The 25,867-nt window shown below is 35.3% G+C and overlaps 1 protein-coding gene across 17 annotated transcripts in view; it reads right to left on the bottom strand.

Moving 5' to 3' along the window:
- Positions 1-3,849: 3,849 nt before the first annotated feature.
- The window catches only part of PICALM (phosphatidylinositol binding clathrin assembly protein), a 93,053-nt gene continuing 71,035 nt past the window's right edge, over positions 3,850-25,867 (bottom strand). For 3 of the 17 annotated variants that reach the window (XM_072969043.1, XM_015244530.3, XM_031681433.2), the window contains 8 exons: positions 24,111-24,227; positions 23,985-24,015; positions 23,708-23,807; positions 20,823-20,846; positions 19,225-19,284; positions 17,611-17,715; positions 5,333-5,435; positions 3,850-4,071 (listed from right to left, as the gene is read on the bottom strand). In XM_072969043.1, coding sequence (XP_072825144.1) covers positions 5,343-5,435; positions 17,611-17,715; positions 19,225-19,284; positions 20,823-20,846; positions 23,708-23,807; positions 23,985-24,015; positions 24,111-24,227 — 530 coding nt within the window. In that variant the 3' untranslated portion in view covers positions 3,850-4,071; positions 5,333-5,342. Of the gene's footprint in view, positions 4,072-5,332; positions 5,436-17,610; positions 17,716-19,224; positions 19,285-20,822; positions 20,847-23,707; positions 23,808-23,984; positions 24,016-24,110; positions 24,243-25,867 lie in introns of all 17 variants that reach the window. The other 14 variants (XM_072969042.1, XM_031681428.2, XM_031681431.2 and 11 more) reach the window with 6 other exon arrangements.

Genomic DNA, 25,867 nt, shown 5'->3' with positions numbered 1-25,867 from the left:
GCTGGCTGGGCTTCTTGGGATCTCTTAAGTCTTCCCCCTCCCACTGCAGTGCCTTTGCCTCCTCCAGCTACTTGAAGTCTCCCATCAATGAGTAATCACGCGGAAGTGATGAGCTTTTCAGTTCATACCCTACTTCAGGACTAAGATGATGAGAGAAATACAGATTTCACTGTGCCTCTTAGAAGCGCCACTAAGCTAGATGGCAGTGCCAGTGCAATGAGCCTGACGCTTCCACTGGAAGTGTCCCTGAAAGGCCGAGCAAGCAACGGCAAGTTCGGCACGTGAGTGCGGAGACCCTGGAGTCCACGCACATGAAGGAGAGGAGGCTGTTTACTCCTCTTTTGATATTTCTTTGCCTACAGTCCCAGCCAAGAGCACAATAACCCAGTGCTTGTTTATTGAGAGTTACAGGACAGCTGCCAAGTGCCCAGGCTCAAGGCAGACAGGCAGGTGCCTGACTGTAGAAGCCTTAGACCGGGTGAGGTTTAGCTCCCCAGGTGATTCTTACAAAGAGGTTTTTATTTCAAAACCAACTTTGAAATTAGCTTTCGTAGCAGATAAAGGAAAAGCTCTTTTGAGTGAGAACTTACCAGGAAACAGTTTCCATAAAACTTTCTCCTTGCTCTTCTCTCCTAGCTGAATGCCTACAACCAGTTTAACCTACTTTTCCTCAAGACAGTCACATCTACCTCAAAAGTAATACCACAGAAAGACTTTTATACAACTTCTGACAACATGGATAGTTTCGAACAGCATAAAAACCAAACCCAAATGCTACATCAGTAACAAATGGGACATTTCTAATGCTTAAAGCAAAACTGGACTAAAATACTAGCTCTCTAGAGACTTAGAAAACATTTCTGATTGGTGACACACTAAATTGAATGCCACTTCTTAGTAACAGCAAGTAATCAGCTAGAGGTTTTCTGAGATTGCATGGAAGATATAATACTACAGCCTTAACATTCAGAGCCTATTCAGATAGCAGAATTTCAGGACTAGTCAGAACCATGGAAGGTAGCAAGCGTGGCAGAACAAAGATCTAAGCTAGTTGCAAAGGCCACTGATGGAAGCGGAGACATCTTTTCTGGAGGGTAAGATTAAGTTCACCTGGCTGAATGCTGTGGCTTCTCCATATACTGTGACTGAGCCACTGCTGAACACGCATGAGCCACCCTCACTCTGATAGAGGTTCTGTTTCCCTCCATGCAGTACTGAACAGTAAGTATTTACATCAGTGCTCTGAATTCTCAGAATTTGGAAATGTGTTTATTAGTGACAATGAAGAAGGGAAGAGCCTTGTGATTTATTTTAGTTCTAGGAGAAACATCCCATAAAGGCTTGTTTTCCAGGGGTAATGTTCTGTTGGTTTGTGAAGTAAAATATTCCTACTCTAACATAATGCCTCTTCCTAAATATGAACTCTCACAGTCACTGGTTAAGAAAAGTGTATCTTAAAAAAAATAGAATGATAATAATGAGATGTTAAAAAGCAAAAAATCAATTTTGACAATGATTTGGGGTAGGTTGGTTGCCCTCTGCTAACAATTTTAATCTCTCTCTGCAGCCACTACCAATTTGCTAGCTAGGTAGAAGATGGTGTGGGCATATACAGGTTTATAACCCAATTTAGTTATATATTCAACAGCTGACTTACCTCACTTGTTATACTTTGATTAAAGTTAATATGGTCATATGTTTTGCGTTTTTCCTTATCAATGATGTCTGGACATCAGAGCAGGAGGTGGGAGATGCGCTCCACAGGAGAAGACCATCTGAGAGAAAAGAGTGGTCATCAGTCTAGACCACAGAGGGAAACAATTCCCTTTTCAGTTTATACATCTGAATTAACAACAGCAGGTCACGGAGGGAATAATGGGCCATGAAGCCAAACACCTGACTCTAACACCTGTTAGCTTATCAACTTTAGCAAGTTCCTTATTCCAATCTATAAAAAAAAATAAAATGTGGGTAATACCAATCCAACAAGCCCAAAAACTTGAACAGTAAGATGGAAATGTTTATGAAGCATTTTCACAAACTGGAATATACTGGGGAAAAAAATAGGGTAGTATAAAATGAACAAGCCACAGACCTCAATGTAACATCCACTCAAACACCAGGAGAGACAAATCAAAATCTGTGATGTTAAGGAAGAGAACTTACAAAAGTACATTCTCCAGTTTATATGAAAATGGTTTAATAATAGTGAAACTTAAAAAGTTGTAAAATTAACAAAGTATATTGGTTAAAGACGGTTTTTTCCCCAAACATGGCAAATAGTATGCAGACATTTATCAATGCAAAGCTTTTAGTTCCCCCTTCATGTACTCTGAATCCTACTTACTATTCAATATGAAACATAATACAAAGATTTCTTTGGCAGACATAATCACAAGCATCAATGTCAAACTCAAAACATTTTCTCCATTAAACTTACCTGACTGAAGGCATCTGATCAAAAGACAAAAATGAGCAGTTTTAGTAAGTAGTTCAGTTTACCAGTAAGAGTTTAGAAGGTAACAAAAGCACAAAGATAAAGCTTTTTGGAAATTAAAACAAATAAATTTTACATTTTATTAAATCATCAAGTATCATGACCTGGGTATACTTTTATTAGCAAAAAAAAAAAAAAAAAAAAAAAAGAGACAGAGAATACAGGAAAAAGGAAAAAAGAAAATGCACCTCAGACCAGAATACCATTAACAAAAGTTTTGTGGAAGCTGCATTTTATTTGAAAATCCACCCATTTTTGCTAACATACATTTTAATATTGTAAACAAAAATAGAATCTGCAGAGACAATGCAACAAGTATGCTTAAACTCATGTACAGAATTGCTTTCCTACAATGAACTGTCCTTCTTAAGGCCCCTCTCAACCCAACGTTAAGATGTATTTACACAAAGCACCGATCAACAGTGCAGTTTAATTCTTCGTTAACTAAACTCTTGCCTAGACATTAACTTTAAAGATACTATTTCCCCTTATTTAAAAGGTACATGATCATAACATGGCATGAGCCAAATAAAAGGTTCAAGGATTTTGTCCCCCTCCCTCCCCCCATAACACCTCCTAGAGTTTTACTGAAAAGAAGGAAAGTCTTGAAGTGAAAGCAATTCCTCACATTCATTTTGGAAAGGCCCTAATGTCAAATGGAAAATAATGACATGCCAAGCACAAAGCAGTAAAGTTCCTTCCCAATGCACTAATGCTGAATTTAAAATGTAGTGCTCTTCCTAGTCAGTGAACTGTTCCCTTGCAAAATCCTAGGCACAGAAATGACTATAAGGATTAATGCATTTATAATGCTTCCCTAAATCCCATAGAGACTGAGAATTCTTAAGCGATTCAGACCTATGGACTTGCCTTAAAGTATTTAGTGCTCTGTATGTCAGCCGAAAAGCATTCTGAATCAGATTCATTCTTGTGGATAAAAATCAAACATACTGTGTACATCCATACTCATTTTCATAAGGAGGTTTGATACAATATTAATGTTATGTAAATTGATAATCATAAATAAATACAAATACTTAAGGAATGTCTACTGCAAACTGAATATATAATTTTTTAAAAAGAAAAGTTAATTTTAGTTACTGTTTCTGTATCTGTGAGGACTGGAGAAAAGAAAGATACTGCATAATTAAGAATTATGACTTGATCCCCCCAAAAGAGTCCTGCTGCATTACAGTAAAGGACACAGCTCTTCTCTCCAGGCAGCTTTTCCAAATACAAATTTCACACTTTCCAAATAAGGGCTTTTCTTGGTAGGTTACTGATTATGGGTATTAACAGGAGTTGAGAGAACTGAAGGGTTAGTCACCAAAAAGACAGATCTTAGTCTGAAATCATGGCAATTCGTGGCTTTATAAACTGTATTGATACATTCTTCTATAGGCTAGTCCCAATTTCCTTCGTGGGCCTTCACTGGGTTACTGTAGCATTCTAATGGAAGAAGAGAGTTTAAGAGACAGCAGTTTGGATTTTGCTGGAAGTTAAGTATTTGCCGCTTGAGCACTTGTCTTTTTGGAGTAATTCCATTCTCTTCCATCTAGTTACATAAACTGTATCTGGGGGGAAAAAAAGAGTGTAAGTTAATTCACTACATTGTAGGATATCTTCTCATAAATAAAAATGCTTTGTGCCTTTTACCATTCAATTGGCCCAGAAGTGTTTATAGCATGCTTATCATAAACCTTGATTTCAAAACAAAGTATTATCAGCTTATCATGAACTAGAACTCAGTATCTGAACCATAATTACAGAGCTTTCCAAGTATCTTTCTAATTACTAGAAACTGGGGGGTAGGAGAAGAAAGATGATGAATGAACAATTTTTGCATGACAAATTCAGAAAATCTCTCCATGAACACAAACAGTTGATGTAAAAATCTCACTTAAAACAACAAACAAAATTTAAAGTATTATTTCCAAATAATGTGATAAAATTAAGAGAAAATTAAGGGAACAGTAATATTATGATTACTAAATAATTTCTTTATTAATATAAATCAAAATCTGAAATATCTACCAAAGAATACTTTTCAATAGGGTGTCACTATTCACTCAGATACTTCAGTCATGATATCCTTTAAACTGCTCAACCGAAGACATCACTGAAATAGATATGCTAATAAACTGTTGTCATATCAGAAGAGTACAAACTCTCAAAGATCCAGAAGGTATATCTACACTGGGGGCTAGAGCATCAAGAAGAACAAATGACACTGTCTTCCAGAAAAAGAGCAGGTATGGATCAAAAGCAGAATCTGTCTATCAAAAAGGACATAAGTATTCACTTGTCCTTAAAAAAAAAATAGTAAGCTATTTTTTGGAAAATACTATTTTTAAATGAAAAGGCATACATAAAAATATAACCCTTTAAAGAAATTAAAATGAATTCCAACAATGAATTCTGGCCATTATATTAAAACTAAAGATGCTCCTAATTAAGCTCGAATCCATGTGTAAAATTGTGTTGTTCTCTATAAATCTTTCAAGACTGAATAAAACACCCAGTTTTTAAGAGTGGTGTTTGATCTCATCCAACTGCTGTGAGCAGTGGATGCTTATAGGTACACATGTGAGATGGTCCTTTGATTTCACACTTCCTAGTTATGTTAAAGATATTTTCCAAAAGTTGTTTGTCCTTATGCCCTATCTTGATCTATTTTTTTATTCTTCACCTAAAGAATAAAGGAGGAGGAGGAAGAGAGGGAACCTAGAGTCCTTTAAAGAAACAAAGAAGAAGAGTGAATTGTGCTTAATGTTTGGTAATTTTTTAAAGTAGGTAAGTAAGTAAGTCCCCATCTCCCCCAACAAGCAGCAATACCTAAAGTGATTTATAAGAAATCCTCCAAAGAGAGCTCTGCAAAAGGGTCCTTTCCTGAAGCTCTGTGAGGACTGTGACTGGAGGGGCTGGATGCTGCCGACAGCTGGGGGAAAAGAAGACAGAGAGAGGGAAAGAAAAAAAGATCTCAGAATGACAGAACATGAAAGCAGAAAATGTAATGAAAGAAGAAGTGGTTTTCGTTTTGTCATCTTTAACAAATATAATGGCAGCCTTTGTAGAAAGTGGAATTATTAAAACAAAAGTTTCAGTCACGTGTCAAATTAAAGGGTAGCCAATGGAATGCATTTTTTTAGAAAGCAAGTTCTTTTTTCTGAATTCCAAAGGAATAAAATCTTTTACCCAAAAAGGGTCGCTGTAAGCTGACCTTCTATGTGCATGTGGGAGAGGGAAGAAACAAATATGTTACTGTGCTTCTTTTTTTTTTAATTGAGAGAAGATGGCTTCCTGTGCCCAGGCTGTCTGTCAAATGGTGTGCAAAGTCTGACCTCAGTCCTGACTCAACACATCTAGCTACAATATTCCTTCCCTCCTTCCTCATAAGAGGTGGAAAGTCCTATCCTCAGTGTTCACACGTTTTTGACATGGTGTTGTCTCCTGCCTGTTTATCTGGACATGCTGCAGCTGATGCTTATACTCTGGGAGGTGGAAGTGAGTTTAGAGGTTATCTAATCACCCACATACTGCCCTGAGTATAGGGAATACTTAAGATCTTTGGTTCAGCTTCCTCTTAGAATATATATGCTTGATTCTTGGAATTTGCTATCATTTAATTTGTACATACAGTAGGGCAAGTAGACTGCTGAAATCAGTAACATATCTTTAGTATTCCTTCAAAGACAGTTCCTGAAGTACCAAAAGGTTCATTTTCATATATGTATCTCCTTCACCAAGCCTACTTTAAGAGTATTTTAAACCAAATATGAGCCAAAGTTGACTAAGTGTAAATAGTTTTAATTCATACCTCAACATTCAAATTCCTATAAAATATTTCAAGGCTCAAAATCTGTCTTTCCTGGTGGTTCAAAGTGATCTCATTTTTACCTTTTAATTTTTTTTTTTTAAGAAAGGCACTATAGAGAATGAATAGCCAATGAGTTTCAGCAAATACTGTATCACAAACGTATGCAATTTGTTGTTTTGGATGCCAAGATGAATGTACAGGTTTAGAAATCATCTTCAGTTATATTAGTGGTTGAGTCATTTTCTTAATCCATACCTTGTTCTCAGAAATCAATGTTCAAAGACAATGGGAAGGTTGATGGAATTACACAAGCAGCTACAGATGTGAGGATGGGACAGCAGGTCTGGGTTTGGGGATTGAAATATCATCCACGCAGAGACAGAATAAGGTGCAACTTAATCGGAAAGACGTTTCCTCCTCACCTTTCACACCAACCAGGATGAACTTTTAGAAACCAAATGATTTTAAGTAAAGTGATCATCAGTCACTGAGCTGGAGGGAGTTTAAGATTAACTGGGGATTTCTCCAAAACAAGTTTTTTCACTTAAAGTTAAAACAAAAACAGTAACAAACCCTGCTTATTGCAGAGAGATAGCATCCAAAATCACAAGTCCCCTATGAGAGCCCCACACTAAAACACCTTCTTAAATCAAATTTTCATGAGGACAGTAATCAGAAGACCTGACAAGTCACAGAGGGAAATGCTCCTAAAGACTACAGTCAAAGGGAACGCAACAGGTCTATTCTTTTCCACGTGTGAGCACACTGCTGGAGAGTAGCCCTAGAGGCTTATGAGTAATGGAAGAGGATCAATTTTCCCTGGGGGGAAGAGTGCTAGTTTTTAACTAATACTTCTACTGTCCTGTTAAATTGATAAAATAAACACATATATATGTCTTATACCTATAAAAATATGCAGCTAAGTACACGAGAAAATAAGATTTAATATCCCTGTGGTTAGTTTTCTATAATCAACACCCACCTTGGGCAGATAAAACCACGGCCCAGACTGGACTGGCTGGCTGCAGAGAGTGCCAAGGACTGAGCCACGCAACAGCCCTTGACCATCTGGTCCCACCCCTTCCTGGCACCTGCACTAAAGCAGAGGCACACAATGCGCTGGTGAGAAAGTAGCCAGCTCAGAATGTAAATAAGGAAAGAGAAGAAAAGGAAATACACTGCAACAGCCCAATTACTGCTCAAAGAAAGAAGGAAGAACACAAGAGCATGAAGAAACAGCAGGATTTAAAGAGCCTGAGAAAGTCACCTGAAATTACAAGGGTTAACCCTTTTACTTATCATTCATGGGAGTAGATTAAAGAACATGTAGAGCTGCTAAGGACTGAGAATAAGGAATTAAAAAAAGAAAATAACCCTATTATCATCATAAACTGCAAAATCACCATATTTTACAGGCCAGCATAAGACAAATTTTAACTTACCATTCCAGTCAAATCCTACTATAAATATGCCATCACTACACACAAAAAACTCAAAACAAAAAAACAGCCTTTTACTCATTTATTTCAAATAACATTATCTATACCAAAATTCCCATAGAGCTAAAAAAAAAATTACTATAGCTATCAGTGTGTTCAAATCAAATCGACCTATATATGTCATTTAAACAAAGTAGTTAGTCTCACTAGTCTAATATAGACATACCTAGTCTTTCTTTCTCATTTTATAGGAAAATGAAATACTGAGAAGCAGTGAAAGAAGAGCTACATATAAATTAAAATACTAAAATTTACAAGTAACTGATGATGGCAACTCTCAGTTGAAACTGCTCCATCCCTCCCTGCACTCTAATCAACTTAAAAAAAAAATGCTGAAATGACAAAAAAAATTCTAATGTTACCAAAAATTTGTAACTTCACAGAGGCAGCTGAGCAAAAAGATTTTCTTTTGCTTGTAGTGTGTGTTTAGTATACTAAAGACAAGAGAACAGAAATCATAAGTTAACTTTAAATAAAGGCAAACATACTGAGAATAAAGGAATTTTTTTAAAAAAAGAATTCCACTGATACACTAAAGATCATAAAATAAAAAGGGGGTTACTCCTTCATTCTACCCCGTTCAACACCAAAGAAAGAAAATTTCAGGTTAGAACAAGAAAGTAGCAGTCTCAGAAAGCGAGACTGGTGCAACTGAAAGCTTATGGGAGAATAAACGGTTGGGAATTTCAGGATAAACGTCTGACATATTGGCTGTGCTGAAAATTCTTAGAGAAGAAGCAACTTTGCCACATCTTTACATTTGAATTTTCCAGTCACCTAAAAGCCTGGATAGCAGTTAACAAGGCTGTAGAGACTCATTTTGTCTTTGGTGAAGAAGAAAAGCCAACATCTTAAGAGAAAAATGAGTATATTTTCTTTGCCTGAGATGAGAGAACACAGTTTTATGGAAAGACGGAAATGAATCTAATCCTGGCTCCTTTGTAAAATGGGGTTTTAGAACATCTAGACCCGATACCCATAATAGCTATCTTGAGGATTAAAATATGCAGAAAACACCTGGCATATATTAGTCATTCAAATATTAGTTCAACCTTACTTACCACGTACAATCAAATGCTCGTCTAGTCTTACATAATAGGTCCAGCTCAAACGTCACTGATCTGTGTTGCGCTTGCTCTTCCACTGTATTATCACCACTCTGTGTTTCTCTTATGTGAGTTCTTATTGTACCATCAACCAGTCACTTGTGTTTCCCTAGTAACTCACCTTTAGGTTTCTCAGATATAAGAAACATATGTTCCCTATCTCTTGTTTAGTAACTAGCAGTGACTTATGCATAGCAAAAGCACTCTATAACATGCTAAATTAAAATGCTTTTTGGTGATTAAAAAAAGCTCTGTATAAAAATGGTCACCAAAGTGGGATATGAGAAGAAAATATTAGAACTTCTCCATTAATTTTTAACCCTTTTAAAATTTGTATTTTTACATAAATGTATCTAACAGATTATTGTAGAATAGAGAAATATAAATACAGTGAGGGTCTGCACTTAAATATTTTCCTGATACTGCTGTGCAATCGAAACATTTAGAAACCACAGCCCTACTTGGTAAGATTTCACAAAGACATCAGCTGTAAAACAGAAAGGTAAGTTGTTTTTGAATAATATTAGAACATAGGCCACTAGTGGTGTATCCGAATCCAGTTGCATAGGATATAAACACAGTGCTGCATTCCAATTTTTTTTTTTTATACTAAAGATAATGCTATTTATTCTCAGCTGCCTCTGTGAAGCATGGCTAAAAGAGAGGACTTTACTGAATAAGGTAGAGGGCCTATTCTGTAGGTTGAGCCGAGCGCCTTTGATTACTGCTCCTTGGGTTTATGCTTAACATAACTCCATCTTGGGCTTCTGTCCATCAATAATATCACAAAGTTATGCCAGCATTACTTCTGTCATCCTCAAAGCACTACTCATCTTGTCTTAGGGGCACGAGACAATGATCTAAGAGGATTTCTCTTTGAAGATATATTGTTTCTAAACATCTCTGAAACTGCACTACTGCTAAGAGTCTACAATACCTTAAAACTATTAACAGGAGTGATATGTTATTCCAAATAGCATCTTAAGTCATCTCCTTAGAATTACGGCAATCTCAACTGACAAAGAGTTAAAGAAATCTAAACTGGAGAGAGGGAAAGAGATTACAAGATTTCCTAAACTCACGGGAGGAAACATTATTAATTGATGTAAGCTAACATAAACAACATTCAGAAGTGTTTCGTGTATCAGAAATGTTTCCAAGGGAAAGAGAAGCCTATTTAAAGTTCCATTTGATGGATGAGAATCATGAAGACTGCCTCAGCTTATCTGAATAAAATGTTCACTGCTAATTCATATTAGATCTTAACCTCCTAACCTAGGAAACCGAAGAAAATGAAAAGCTATGGTTTACGTCAACTGGTATATGAGACAAAATAATAATTAAGTATGTCTACAATGCACCACTGATTTTTTATTTACTGAAAACATGGCACTTTGGTTTGGTTTTTAAAAAATGCCTGAACTGTATTTCATACATGGAGTTGAGACTACCTGCTTTTACTTGATTTACCTATTGGGCTTCCACTAAAAATGTCTAAGGAGAGAGTTCTTTAGACTTAGATATTTTCAAAAAAGGTATGCCCCCTCCCCTAAGAAGAGATTAGGCAGCTTATAAACTATATTAAACTGGACCAAATAAAGATCTTTATTATTATAAAATAAAGCCTGGTACTTTGGGACACCACCACTTCTACGAATGCTGAGCCAATACAGGTGATCCTGATTATAGTCCTCAAGAATGATGTCTCTGGTTCCTGTAAACAATGTCCACAGTCTACATCCCATGTGGATGATTCAGGCCCTAATGCAGAACACGCTCAGCCAGGCTGCCCCATTTCCACATACCAGTCTCCACCCAAGCCTGTGTCTCTCTCTGTATTTATATGATGTTGAAAGATAATAAAAATTAAGGTTTCAAAATAATGAACTATGAATTACTTACAATCAAGGTAATTTATAACACATGGGAAGAAATATAAATTGTACTATAATAAATTAAAATTTGGGAATAGGGACACCTCAGGGAATAGAGACAATTTCTGAAAATAGGTCAATCTTGTAAAGTTTTCTTCTAAAAACAAAAAAAAATCACCAGTAAAGAAAACCAAAACAAACCTCCACATTCCTAAGCCAATTTCAAACATTTTCATTTGGACCTATAAAGTACCCGAGGTAAAATCACCATTTGATAGATAAGGAAACTGAAGCTCAAGAAAGGTACCTAGGCAACTTGTTCTGAAACACCTGGTTAGTGAGGAAGCAGGTTGTGAGTCTGTTGAACTGTATCCCCAAAAGGTATGCTGCAGTCCTGTCCCCTATGAATATATTTATGAATGTCACCTTATTTGGAAATAGGTCTTTGCAGCTGTCATCAAGTTACTAGGGTGGGCCCTAACCCAATGAATGATGCTTCTGTAAGAGGGAAATGCCATGAGAAGACAGAGGCACAAGGAGGACACCACGTCAAAGAGGCAGAGACTAACGCTGCAGCTGTAAGCCAAGCAACGACTAGGGCACCAAAAGCTGGAAGAGGAGAATTCCGAAGGACCACGGCCCCGCTGACACCTTGTTTTCAGACTTCTAGCCTCAAGAACTGTAAGAGATTAAGTTTTTGTTGTTTTAAGCCGTGAAGTTTATGGTGCACTTTGTTACAGCAGCCCCAGGACATCAGTAACAGACCTGAAAGCAGATCTGCTGACTCCAAGGCCGGTGCTTTGCTCCTTCTCTAAAATCTGCTATCTCCATTCATCTCAACTCAGCTAGAATTTATGGGCTATATTTAATGTACAGAAAAAAGTTTAAGAGTAGAGAAATAATTTTTTTAAAGGGACCTCTAGTAAATGTTATACAGTCAATACACCTGTGTGCTCTAGATACACACAGTGCTGTATATGGTCACTGACGTTCATCATCAAGATTTTGCAGAATGTCACAATCACCGAAGATTCTACAAATACGTTCCAGTTTTGTTTAAAACAAGAATTAAGAGTTCTACCTTCTAGAAAAAAAATGCCATCAGCAAAAACCTGGTGAAAAGGCCTGGCTCTACATGTTGTCTTATTAACAATAATGGTCAGCAGATGGGACTCCTCAAACTTTTGTTTTGACTGATTCAGGTATGCCCTGGGGACTAGAGAATCAGTCTCACCTACAGTACTAAATCACATTTCCTCAGGGGATCTTCTACTAGGCAAAGGTGAATGAGCACAACACACTGCTGACAAGGCAAAAGGCCTTCTTCACAGAAATCCAGCTGGGCAGATCAGCTGACAGAGTGGCACTGCCAACACCCACAATTAACATACCAAGAAAATTAAAAAACAAAAAAACAACCCCCCCCCCAAAAACACTAAGCCTAAAAGCAAAGAGAGCCATTAGTTCTTACACAAGAAAGTCATTAAAAAGGCCATCTTTTTGTAAGAGTTGAATTATTCCGATATCCAAAGCCAACAGTGCCCCCATTTAGATGGGTAAAAAGCATTCACAACAAGCCATTGTTTCCTTTTGGACACTTAACTGATGTCATACTTATTTAAAATTGGTTGATACAAACAAAAACATAGCAGCCATTTTGCATCTTTAGCCATACCCTCCATTAAAAAAAAAAAAAACCCTGAAACTTCAATACCAATCAAGAAAACAACAAAACTTTTAATATGCTTATTTTTAAATACTTTTAGGTTTTTTTGGGGGGGAAGGGTTATATTTGTTTGTTTATGTATTTATTTTTACGGAGGTACTGGGGATGGAACCCAGGACCCTGTGCATGCTGAAGGATGCACTCCACCACTGAGCTATACCCTCTCCCCTTAATATGCCTATTTTTAAGATTAAATCCTCTAATGTAACACTCTATGGTTTTCATATCACTTCTGGGAACACAGATTTGATATGGGATCAGTCTGAGTTTCTCATATAAGGAAGTGATAAGAACATAACAAACATAACCCTCCCCGCTTCAAAGATCTTCAACATTTAAGCTGTCTGATAAACATTCATTAAAAGAATGTTATTTCACATAAACAGTATCTTTTAAAAGAAAAGAGAAACTAGGTTAACTGTTTTCATGCTTAGTAACGTAACAGCTGCATACTGCAAAGCAGATTGAATTTACAAACTATTGACCAGCAATGAACATTTCAATTTATATAGCAGTAAGTACCAGTAGGATTTACATAAAGCACAAGTTAAGAGGTGTTAAGAGTACCCATTCTCTTCAAGTTAATAAACAGACACACCAATAACAAGTAATCAAATAGTGTGAGGAAGCACAGAAGAGTAAAAAAGCATTAACCGTAGGGATGTAGTATTTCCCACGCAGTCAAACATCTAGAAAGACGTACTCATGTAGAACATTAAAAAAAAAACAAACACTACAACGTTAGGCATGAAACAGAACACAAAACCCATCTTTAAGCATCTAACAGTTATGTGAAAATCTCTTAGAAAATACAGAGTAAGAGACCACAAAAAAATGGGAAGAGAACAGAGTAAGGTGCATAGGTGTATAGGACGGCATAATTTCAATATTATAGTGTAGTCTATTAAATTAAAGCTATATTGAAGACAAATTTCCTAAAGAACAAAACAAAGTCTGAGCTAACAGCCATCTGGAAGGTATTAGCTACTTTCTCACTAATAGGCACTAACCCAGCAATAAGGGTAACTAGATACAATTTAGAACACACAAAACACATTGTTTGGAATATCTCACTAATGGTAATATGACAAATATCTGGAAGGGTTGAGGTACTCTCAGGAATATTAACTTAGTTTAATAGTAAGTAGTCAAGAGACCAGCTACAAGTTATGCCTTTGGTGAATAATGGCTCCCAAAAGAAACACTTCAAGGAGCAGGGAAAGATTTTTCACAATAGCTGTAGAACTGGGATTTGATTAAAAGATTCTATTTTGATGGGATTTCACTTTATATTTAAACTACCACTTACTTTACAATGTACAAAGAGGTACCTCAAAACATTTCTGAAACTGAAAAAAGAGTAAAATAACGAGAGGACAATAAAAAGGTAGTTCATTAAGAAAAATTATTTTGGTTACTGCTACCCAATGAATGGACAAAATCAATCCAAAGGACTAGCTAATAATCATTAAAAACTGAAACATGATAAAATATTTCTTACTTCAAATAGTTTAATTTTCAATTATTAAACTATTCAATCATGAAATTAAAGGCATCTTCATTCCTCAGGTGATGGTCATCTAATATTTTAGCTCACGATAACTATCGGCCAACAAATTAAATCAATTCCGAACACTGCTATAAATTATTACAATGGTTATAAGTAAGTAAAAAGAGAGATCAATGAGGAATAGTAAGCTACACAATGGAAAAGTTAAGTTTTCAACCAAATCAAATTATTATGAGTCAGGTACTGTTTTAGGAACCATGAACACGGAATTAAACAAGCCACATAAAAGCCTGCCTCTGTGAGGGTTACAATCTGGTCTGGGAGTCTCTCACTAGACTGAATGGATGGATGGATGAATGGATTGAGACAGACAGACAGACAGACCAACAGGTGTCAGGATGTGATAAGTTGTATAAAGAAAAAGAATGCAGAATAAGGAAAAGAACTTCAGATCTCAGAAGAACTGAAAAGGGACAAGCAATGACTAAGAATGAATAAAGAGTAAATCTACTTAATGACAGACAAAGGCGTTCTGGAAAAGACAAACAGCAGCAGAATACTGGATATTTACTGAGAATTGTAAAGACATGGGAACTGAAGAACCTGAACATTCTGTTTACTCATTATTATTCTTATAAAGAGGGAGACTTTGCAAGGCAGTTTACTTTTAAGACAAAGTTGAGGGAATGCCTTACATGTTCAGTTATATTTAGATTCACCTCCTTAGATTTTTAAGTATGCCGCTAAGGGGCCACAAACAACTGCCTACAGAAGTTTACTCAAATATCTACATAATAGGTTAAATTAGAAAGACAAGAAAGGTTCCAGTCTAGATGAAGGAAAGGGTGGAACTAATAGTAACAGAAGAACAATTAGTAGGACTTTGTGACAAGACCTATGGAAAACAAAGGGGAAAAAGGAATTAAAAGTAATATTAAAAGATTTAAGATTCTCACTTTCAACTGATTCAAAGAGCTGTGTAAGGTGGAGACAAAAACCTTTTTGAGCCACTTCACTGCCACCTGATTTTCTTTTCCTAGTTATCATTTTGCTTCCTTCATATGCTTTTCTCAATCAATAATAGTAGAATTAAGTACTTGCTGCAAATTTGATTTCTCAATATAAACGTATTACCCTAATACTCTCATTCTCTTCTCTTCTGGAATATAGTAATTAGAAAAGGGTGTTTCTGTCACTGTTTCATTTCACACACATGGAAATTCTTACACCTTTTTGGTGTTTCACTGAAAGTTACATGGATTTAAAAGGACAACAGGATATAAAACCTGTGTTAAGAACAGAGGCTGGGGACCAGTAATTTTTTTAAAGGGAGATTTTTTTTACTAAGTTTTGTTTACGGTATTAAAAAAAAAACCCTCATATAAAATGTTTCGAGGTTAAAGTATTATCCAAAACTAGAGGATGCTCTTGACAACTATAGTAGTTATACATTGAATATGTACATGTAGTTTATAATCCAATATATTGGAAACCAAGGATTTAGCAGAGTGGTTCACTGCTGACAAAAGAAAGACAGTAGTACTACAGTGGCCATTCAGGCTGAGTCTCATCAGCAGAGAGGCCGTGTGTCACAAATGAGCACTGGCCAGGAATCAAGGATTCCTGCAGCTAAGTTGCATTTCACCACTTACTAAGTTGAAGAACATTACCGAGTCTCAATTTTCATTATCTATAAACCAGGATACTAGTAGGCGCATCTACTTTAAAGATTATTTTGAGAATAAGGTGAAATAGTCTATGTGAAAATGCTTAGAAACTGTCAGGCAGCATTCAAGCTTAAGGTAACTGTATCTTCTGTTTCTGAGACAGGAGCTTGCAAGACAAGACCCGGACTAGGTACAAGTTCAGCCATACATCACGGAAAAAACTTCTGTAGTCACTGGTTCCTGGTAAATTTGCAGCCCTAAAAATACAGCTTTTATTTCTAAATACATTTAAGTTCCTACCACTTGGTCTCTTATAGCATAAAACCAAAGTAATTTTTAAAAATAAACAACATGTATCTGAAGTTAAAAATATGAACAACAAAGAAAAAACTAAAGAACATCAGGAAGACATAAACTAAAGAAAACATCTACATCAAAAGTTAGAGGAGGAAATCAACATCTTCCAAAAGATTATCAAAATATGTTTATTAAGTTATGCCAGTATTCAGAACTACTGCTGGTAAAAGAGGAGAAATAAAACTATAAATAAATACCTGTAATACAACTTATAAAAACAAATGCATAAAAAAGTAACAACTGTACCAGTTTCCTCAACTCCCAGCTGTCTTCATTGTAAATACTTAACCGATTAAGGAACAGGAAGAAAAGGTCACTTTATGAACAAGGGGGGAAAAAAAGAGGCATCTGGGAAAACACATGAACTTCAAAGAACAGGAATTTTATCTCTTAATCAGAATTAAATTCACTACCCACTCCCAGTTACTGGCACTCCGTGAGATGCCAATTTATTAAATGAGTTCAATCCTCAAAAAGGCTGAAAAATGAACAGTGTCTCACTGGTCTACATGATTCATATAGACTAGGTTCAACTGGATCAATACAAACTAATTTTGGCAATGGAACACTATATGCACTGGCAAGTGTAATACTATATGCATTCAAGTGGAAAAGGAATAACAAGTCCATTACTAAATGTTCACATGAATGTTTTCAAATAGCATTAAACATAAAGAAACCAATCAGTCGGCATTGGAAGCAATGTAAGAAATGGAGGCTTACTTTAACAACTGCATGTCATTATTTCTAACTGTTAAATGATACAAGTAGAGACACAGACATAGAAGGATAAGCCATCTTACCACTTTACAAGGTTCTCATCCCACAGTATGCCACCAGAGAAGTAAATAACAGAAATTTCATTATTTCCTCTCCTAACCAAAATGGGGAGAAGCTTCTTTAAAAAAAAAAAAATTCAGATTCCCCTAACGATCATGAGATGAAAAAAAAAGAGTGATTATTTAGAGTGAATCTGCCTGAACTAGAAGAAAACCTTAGAAACATCTGAAGCGGAAAGTCTTTCCTGTGAAGCAATTAGGTCAGCATGGCATTTCAAGTTTTTTTGCCCTTTTGAGGGGTTTGTATTTAAATACAGTCTTTAGTGGCAGGAAGTTATCTAATGAAAAAATGTCATTCACAACTTTTGAAGACTTGTCAGGTTCCACAAACATCTCAAAGGCAACACCTTTATTACAGTACCATTTAAGCCAAGGCACTGAGTTCTGAGTTCTAAGGTCTACAAAGGAAAGCATGTCAGAATAATAGAAAGAAGGTTCCTTAACCTCAGAAAAACCATCCTCTGGACCCACGAACTATAAATGATCAAGAATTTTCCAACTTTAATACTTGTAACCTGTTTATCCTTCCCTTCCAAATAATCAATATTCTTAAATTTTTTTAGATGAGAAAGATACATGAAGTAAATGACATCCACCATGAAGGGAAAAAAATGCTAATAAATTGCTTGTCAAGTTGTATAAAAGGATTTTTTAGTATTATATTCCTTCCACATCAAGCTTTATTAAAACAGTTAACATGTAGCACGTTAATTAGTACCTGTGCTCCTGATACAGGGCCAAAAGGGTTTGGTGGTCTCATGACAGGCTGGCTATATATTAAGGTTGGTTGTGTCATGACAGGTACACTTCCCATTTGAGGAGGCTTAAAAAAACAAAACAAAAAACACATTTATATCAAGTTAAAGAATGCCGACTCACATTTTCTTTATTATAGGTAAACAAGATGGGTAACAGGGATGAACAGTACTAGTATTTTTGCATTAATTCAAAGGGGAAATTCCTGTAAATGTATACAAGACTGACAGATACAAATTTTTAAGAGTAGTTTTTGGTATGGAAAGTCTTTAATGTGCTCACTTTTTAAAGTCTCCAAAAAGCCTAACTTTTTCTATATGAGTTGCAAAATCAAATCTTACTACGGTAAACAAAAAAGAATTTAGACCAAAAAATTTCCAAATTTGCCAGTTTTAGACAGAGGGAAACCTGAAACTATAAAATGGAGAATACATTTCAAAGTAAACTGCCTTTGTATGTCAAATTAAGTTTCTACTTCATTCTGCAAGTGAGCACAAGTGAAAACAGCTGACTCTCTAAAGAAATTTACTCTCTATGGTTCTTTCATTTTATTTCCATTTTTAGGGAAAACCAAGAAGTTTAAATTACACACAAAGAGATTAGTTCATTTTTGAATAATTGAAAATAAATCTCAACCAACCATCTCTTTCTTTAAAAAGTACCACTCCATAAAATTAATATAGTAAGTGACAAAACAGACTACACACAGACCACCACATTAGTCTGGTTAAAATGCAATATTCTAAACCTTATCTTTCTATAAGCTCTATTTAATCTTTTAAGTAGACTACTATTTGTAAGGAGAGATTCATTTTAACTTTATGAGTTTTGTGCAGACTCCTTTTTTCTGTAATGACTGGGAATCCAAAAACTGTAAAACTTCTTCATATGCAGAAAAGAGCTACCTCCATTAATGATGTAAATAAAGACGTAGCACAAGCAGCCACAGTAGCAATACCAACGGATGACGCTTCCTCCTACAAGCAACAGTCCCTCAAAATCTACAGTGGGCTGAAGCCAATACTATCATTTCATATCTACTGAGTCTATATATTAAGAGAGTTGGGAGAGTAAGGGCAGTCTAGTACGTGGGCTGTGGGCAGCTTAAGGTCAAAGAATTGTTTCTGTGATATACCAATCATGTCATAGGAAAATATCTTTGGCCTTTACTAGACTAAATTTACCCCCTACACAATTCAATGAATATTAACCCCCACCCCTCCCCATAATATTAAGGTTGTGAGACCTCAATGGTATTAACGTAAGGTCACAGCAACGAAGACGTGAATGTTTAAGTGAGCTCTTAATGAAATAAAAACACCTAGCAAAATTATAAGGGAAAAAGAAGCCAAGTAGTACAGTGAACATTAATAAACAGTATTAGTTAAAAATAATATCTGTTGTATAAAGACTGTTCTAGAAATACTTATGAAACCAATGCTATGGTACAAGGTTCTGCGTTAGACACTAACGGTATATGGCACTAAGTTCTTTTCTCAGTTACGTCTGTAAATAAATAGATGTTAAATGTGAATCAACATAGTTTCAAAAACCTGTGTTGGGAAAAAATACTTACGATTCCATATCCTATCATGCCTGTTGGTGTAGTAGCAGGATAGGCCATTACAGGGGGTGCCTAACATGGTGAAAGAAAAAATAAACAAGGAAGTATAACTCACGTATGTCAACCGAGTTCAAGGAATTAATAGCTGTAGTTCCACTAGAAAGAATTGCTAAGACAGCTGTGATTAAATGTGACATTTGTGATCATTAATAATTGTGTCAATTAAAGCTCAATGAAATAAAGTGTCTTCAAGTTAGCACAAAAGCAGAATTATTAGAAAGAAAAAATACCATTTAAACTTAGATACAACAGTGATCTAAGATTTCAAGATGCTTTTACAGCTTTAAAAAATTGATTTAAAAAATATTCAAAGTTCCAAAATTTAAAGTCTATCACTATCATAAAAAAAAAAGTATGCCCAGAAAAAGCAGTATTACTAAATGTTTTCCTAGGTACTTCACTAAAAAAAATTTTTTTGTTGTTTTTTTTGGGAGAGACAATTAGGTTTATTTTTATTTACTTATTTAATGGAGGTACTAGGGAGCAAACCCAGGACCTCATGCATCTAAGCAGGCACTCTACCACTGAGCTATATACCCTCCCTGCCCAGGTACCTCAACATTTTTTGAGCAAAGAAAAAAATTTAAAGATCTCAAATCAATTAATAACTTGATCTTCCAAAAATCAGTTTCTATGGACCTCATTCACTCTTTTCAAAGAATCCCCAAGATTTCAAACCACTATGGAATATGACTATTTCTAAGAAGTACAGGTTCTTACAGAGTATGTATATTAGCATTCCCTCTAACTTATTCCATAAATTATTTAAACTACCTTCTGTAATGCACCAATTCAGAGGAGCAATGCATTTTTAAGTCCATTTATGCTTTAATGTCTGAAAGAGCCATCTACCACTAAGATGTTCAAGGGCCCCTACTCCTCCCATTTTAACTCATGCTTTAAAATATACAATCTCAGCACAGAATCATTTTAGATATATTTGCTGTCTTAACAACATTCCCTATGTGTAATGTAAATAAAAACTGAAACTGAATACAGGTGAAAGACCAATAACACTGCTAAAATATATTAAAAAAATTATATGGCAATTTGAACATACACATGAAGAAGTTAAATGAAGCATAACTAAAGTGAATAGTTAAAGGTTTAGTATTTGGGTGAGCATGTAGGACTTATTGGTCTCTCCCTACTTAAAAACCAAGAGCTGAGACAGCAGTAGACAAACTGCCAAGTACAGCAGAAGCCTGTAAGATTTCATGCAATTGTTATTTTCAACATTACCACAATCAACATTTCCCTTCATTCAGAAGTCATCAAGTGCATAGTGGCAGCACAGACACAGACACCCAGCCATCTGGCAGCAAATGGCAGAATATTAAGCAAGAAAAAAAATTTGTATTTCCCATGCCACCATCAGAATCAATTCTGCAACACACCCATGAAATCAGTAGATGCTAAGAAGAATTTTTGACACATTGAAAATCTGAATGTGAAAACAAGTAATAGCTGGAAGGTTATGAGATTCTGCTACAGCAGTGGTTAATAGCATGCCAATTTATTGCAAAAAAGGCTAGTTTTTGGTCACTTACGTATTGTGGAAAATGCATGCCATTCTGTTTTTCCCAGGGAGAACAATTACATAATGCAATAACACTGGATTAGAACAAATACTTACACAACAGAAAATACATAGAGAGCATTTTAGTTCACATGTACATTTATTAACTACCTAAAATTCCTTGTATTTCCAGTATCTAATGGAAGAACATCTATACAAAAACACTATCAAGGTTGACAAGGGGAATTTAGTCTTTGGCATCATCACCTTATTTACATAATAGTTTACTGATTACAAGTGTCATTAAAACATAAAATCTATCAGTAGCGTCAACAGTGCAAAATGCAGTGCATCCTATAAACATAGTTGCACTGTATAATGTCTACCACAGAAAAAAATGCAAGCAGTAATGAAAAGAGTTGGTAGTATAACATCATTACACCAGTGAATTTTTTTTAAATTTTAAAAATATCTTAAAACCTTGACAGTGTTTAAGGATTAATAAAATGGTTAGAAATGTAAAGAAATGTCATAAGCAGCAGTTTATCTAAATAATGAATCACATCACCAGCCCTAAATGTTAGTCACTAAAAAGAACCTCTATAAAATACATACATACAAATGTTCTAACAAAATCCTTAAGAGATGATACACATTACCATATACAACACAGCACCATACATACTGCTTCTTACCAACAAATTTAGATGCCTATTACATTCCAGTTGTTAATCTTAAATCAAGTGCTATCCACAAACTCCTAATATTTCATATTTCATGTAAGTTAACACTAATTTAATAGAAAATTAGAAAATATTCATTGTATTTTCATATCATCACTTAGATTTATATTATTCCTCATGTATTATCAATGTGTAATTCATACCTAGGCTATAAAGTCCACTAACCAAACCTCCTGCCATTCCTAGTCAGAGAAGTGTGTTAAAGTGGGAAAAACACTGGATTCAGAGTCAGAAGGGATGGGTTTCAATTTAAATCTGCTTTCTAGTTGCTCTGGACTTGAAAAAAAAATCACATAACTTTATCCTTACAACTGGGACACTGCTCAAACTTCCCCAAGAATGCACTATTTACAGACTCAAGATAGTATGTATGTACATGTGTGTGTGTAAAAACCTAAACTATTTAAATGCAGGGTTTAAATATTGGTGATGGTAGTGACCATTACCAGAACAGAGAAAAAGTACTGTCTTAAAAACTTGGCTATATTTCATTATTATTTTCTATTAATGAAGACTGAAACTAATGAAACTCTTAAGCTAATGTATTGCAAAATTTTAATAGCACATTCTCTTTAGCTCAGCCCTATTAATCTTAACACATGATTAACCCAAGGAAAATAGCAAAACAGCACAGCACAGTGCTCTGGAAGAGATTTAATAACAAAAAGTGGCATAACAAGGATAATGGGGGTCTCTAACAACAGGAAGTAACTTGCAATCAAAATGCTGCTTATAGTACACTGTTGCAATAAGGCATCTTTCAAATTTTTCTACAGGAAGAAACTGGATTTCTCTGACCCAGGAAGATTTATAGGATTGGTAAAACAGCAGCTGACCAAGGACAGGGGCACAGCCACAAAGCTACTCTGGGACAACCACATCTTACAGTAATTAAAACCATTAGAACTTCTTCAGTACTAGATACTAACTCATTAATTATCGTATATAATTAATTTTCATTATTCGTGAATTCTGTATTTGCAAATCTGCTACTCACTAAAATTTACTTGTAATCCTAAAATCTATACTTGTGCTGCTTTTAAGATCATCCATAGACGTATGCAGTATAGTGAAAAATTTGTCATCCAATGCACTTATTCCCAGCTGAGGTCAAACAAGGTGGAGCCCTGCCTTATTTCAGCTCTGACATGAAGATGATCAGAGGATGGAGAAAGTAGGGAACAGTGCAGCATACTGCAAGAAGCTCTGGCTCTGGGGCCAGATGGATAGGGCCAGCATCTCAACTCAGGCATCCTTTAGTGGGGCAGCTCAGGCAAGGTCACCTAACACTTCTGAACCTCATTTTCTCTTCTGTAAAAGTTAAAATACACACACACACACAATCTACTAGAATGAGTTTTTTTTTTAATATTTAAGATTATAACCTATGTGAGATATGTGAGTGCATTCATACACACGCACCCACACACACACACAGAACTGGTCTGCCTTATTTGCTGCACTCATGTTCTTAAAGTCACCAGAACACTGAATTAGTGAACACTGAGCCATTGTCGGGGGGTGGGGGGGGAATGTGCATGCATGTGTATGAACCTAGCAATGGTTCAGTGTTAGGGTGACTTTAAGGACATAACTGCAGCAAATAAGGAGAATGAACTATATAAATTATATGAAAATATTAACAAAAGCCAAGCAAGCATAGTTTCTTTACCAGTGGTGAGATCAGAAAATAATTAAAGCCTTTATATTCTAGATAAATAAATAATAGATTTCAAACCAGCAGAGAAAAACAGTGATTAAGAATATAAGCTCTGAGGTAAGCCTGCCTGGGTTCTAAAAACCCACCCCAATTTCTGTGATCTGGGCTTTTACTTAATAACCCTGTGTTTCCATTTCCTCATCTGTAATATTAGGATAATAATAGTTACTACCATGTTAGGATAAATTGAGGATTATATAAAACAAAACCACATATTATTTGTTAGAATGATGCCTGGCACAAAGTAACCTTTAAATAAATGTTAGCTACTAAAATGTACTTGGCAAATATAGCCAACTAAGCTTCCTTTAAAAGAAACACAAATTATTTACATTTTGCAAACTTGGTAACAATCTTTCCACTTATGCCTCTCACTACTTTAAAACCATTTTCATGTTACACATTTACATAAATTATTCATGTTAGTATACATCATGAGCTTTTCTGACTCACCATTGTTGCAGCATTCCAAGCAGTTGTTGGTGCAACCTTTGGTTGCCAGTTAGATCCTCCAGTTAGCTTCTTTTCACCTGGCTGACTCCAATTTACATCACTTTAAATAAATATAAGTAAGAATATTAAATGTCTGCAATTATAAAGTTTCTTTACTATGTATTTAGATTGAACAAAGCGTTTAAGATGCAGACGACATCCTACACATGCTCTGCAGGTGAAAGCCAAATCAACCTCTCAAAAGCACACGGGGAAGAACACAAAATAAAACACTCACTTCTTAGTGGTTCCATTTCCAATGCCAAGATCTGAGACAGGAGAAAAAGAAAGCATTTTAAAACTAGATTCATTTTTATAAAACAACTTATTGTAAAGAAGATTAAAGGATCCAAAGAATACTTACTGCCCACAAGGTTGGCTAAGGATGAATCCAAGTCGTCAGATACTAACTTGTTGGGTGGGAGTTTGGCAACAGGAAGACTCTGATTCTGAGAGGCCACTGTTGGTTTTAGAAGTCCACCTAGTTCATCAAAGCCTTAAAGTTACAAACAGACGAAATAGGATTTGTAAGGAACTTTTATGGTGCTAAGCTTTCTAAAGGAGGTATCTGTCCTTTCTCTTTGTTTGTTTATTGGAAAAGTCCTCCAAGAAAATGGGTACTAATTAATGCTCTTAAGTAGAAAAAGGAGAAATTGACCATTTCAAAGTAAACCAACTGAGAAGGCTGTATGTGCTTTGGAAGAAATCATTTATCTTATGTCATTACAAAATTATATTAAGGTTAAAGAGGATGAAAGGAGCATTCAAGTAAACTATTCTCATTCCACAATTGTGAAAGAGAAGGGAATGGAATTAATACTCCCTCTCAGCTGATAAAATCTGCTGAAGACTCACTTACACGTGAAGCAATGTATATAAAAATACATCTCTGTATTTTTTGGAAATCTTGGGAAAAAAGTTTCTTTCAAGAAATAGTATTTTATAAATCTTCTTATACTCTTCAAAGTGGAGAATGTAAAGTATATATAAAACAATATATTAGAAGCAAGTGAAAATGAACCATCAGATTACCTCTTTTCTTCTAAAAATAGCTAGCCTAAATTACACCTAAGAAGTAGCTGAACTACACTCCAATTGCATAAAACCACCTAGTAAACTAGGACACTGCTTAAAAATCAAATCAAATCAAATCAAACCCCTTCAGGTTCTTTCTTTACCAAAAGGTAGAAGGCAAAACAAACCCAATCAGCCAAACCACCAACGAACTCAACAGCACAACCCAGGAATACTACAGAATTTGAAAAAGCAAGTCACCAAAAATGGTGGTTTATAAAATATGAACAATTGCTTTCTATTTCCCTATTCCTTTTTCCCAGCAAGACAAACTCAAGAGGAAAAAATCAAATGCATCAAAAAACATAAACCTACTAGGGCACAGAAAAAAATAAATACTTAGTCCATGCATATTCTTTGTAAGTTTGTTTCTTACCTTTGGGATAATAATTAGCTATATATTAGAAAACTAAGAATACCTCAATATATTTCTTTAAATGGCTTGAATTTAATTACTGTATTTATCACTCTATGATTAAGAACATAATTTAGTGCCAACTTTACAGGAACTCTTAATCTTTACAAACTTCAAATTAACAAGATATTAAATGGAAACCTGGCTCTACAGATTCATAAAGTTCTTTTAAGACAAATGAACAAGCATACTATAAAAATCATCCTTGAAACAATAAAAAGCCACCACACCACAGCTCTGATATTTAATATATTCTAGCTGTTTACTACATGAACTATCTCAACAAATCAAGGTACCACAGGTCATATTCTCCTAGTTAAAAAAAAAAAAGCCAATTTCATTTCAGTAAAGGTAAAAATTGTAATACTAAAAGGTAAAACATACTACACCAAGTGACTAGCAAAATCTCTTTTTTTCTCTATTTAATAGCTCTGAGAAATCTTCTCAGATTCAAAATTGCCACTAAGAAAAGAGTAAAGATTAATAGCCCCTTGACGTTTTTCATCCAGTGGTTGGGGGAAGGATCACTTTTTTGGCTACCCTAATTTCATCTATTTACACATGTTAAAAGGACCACTATCTGTCCTTATACAGACTCTAAATAAGAACAGTATAGTAATGTTGATAAAGCA

The sequence above is a fragment of the Vicugna pacos genome, chromosome 10, assembly GCF_048564905.1.
Source record: "Vicugna pacos chromosome 10, VicPac4, whole genome shotgun sequence".
In the NCBI taxonomy this organism is placed as follows: domain Eukaryota; kingdom Metazoa; phylum Chordata; class Mammalia; order Artiodactyla; family Camelidae; genus Vicugna; species Vicugna pacos.
The sequence above is the reverse complement of the archived record's forward strand: the minus strand, read 5'-3'. Positions and strand labels throughout refer to the sequence as shown.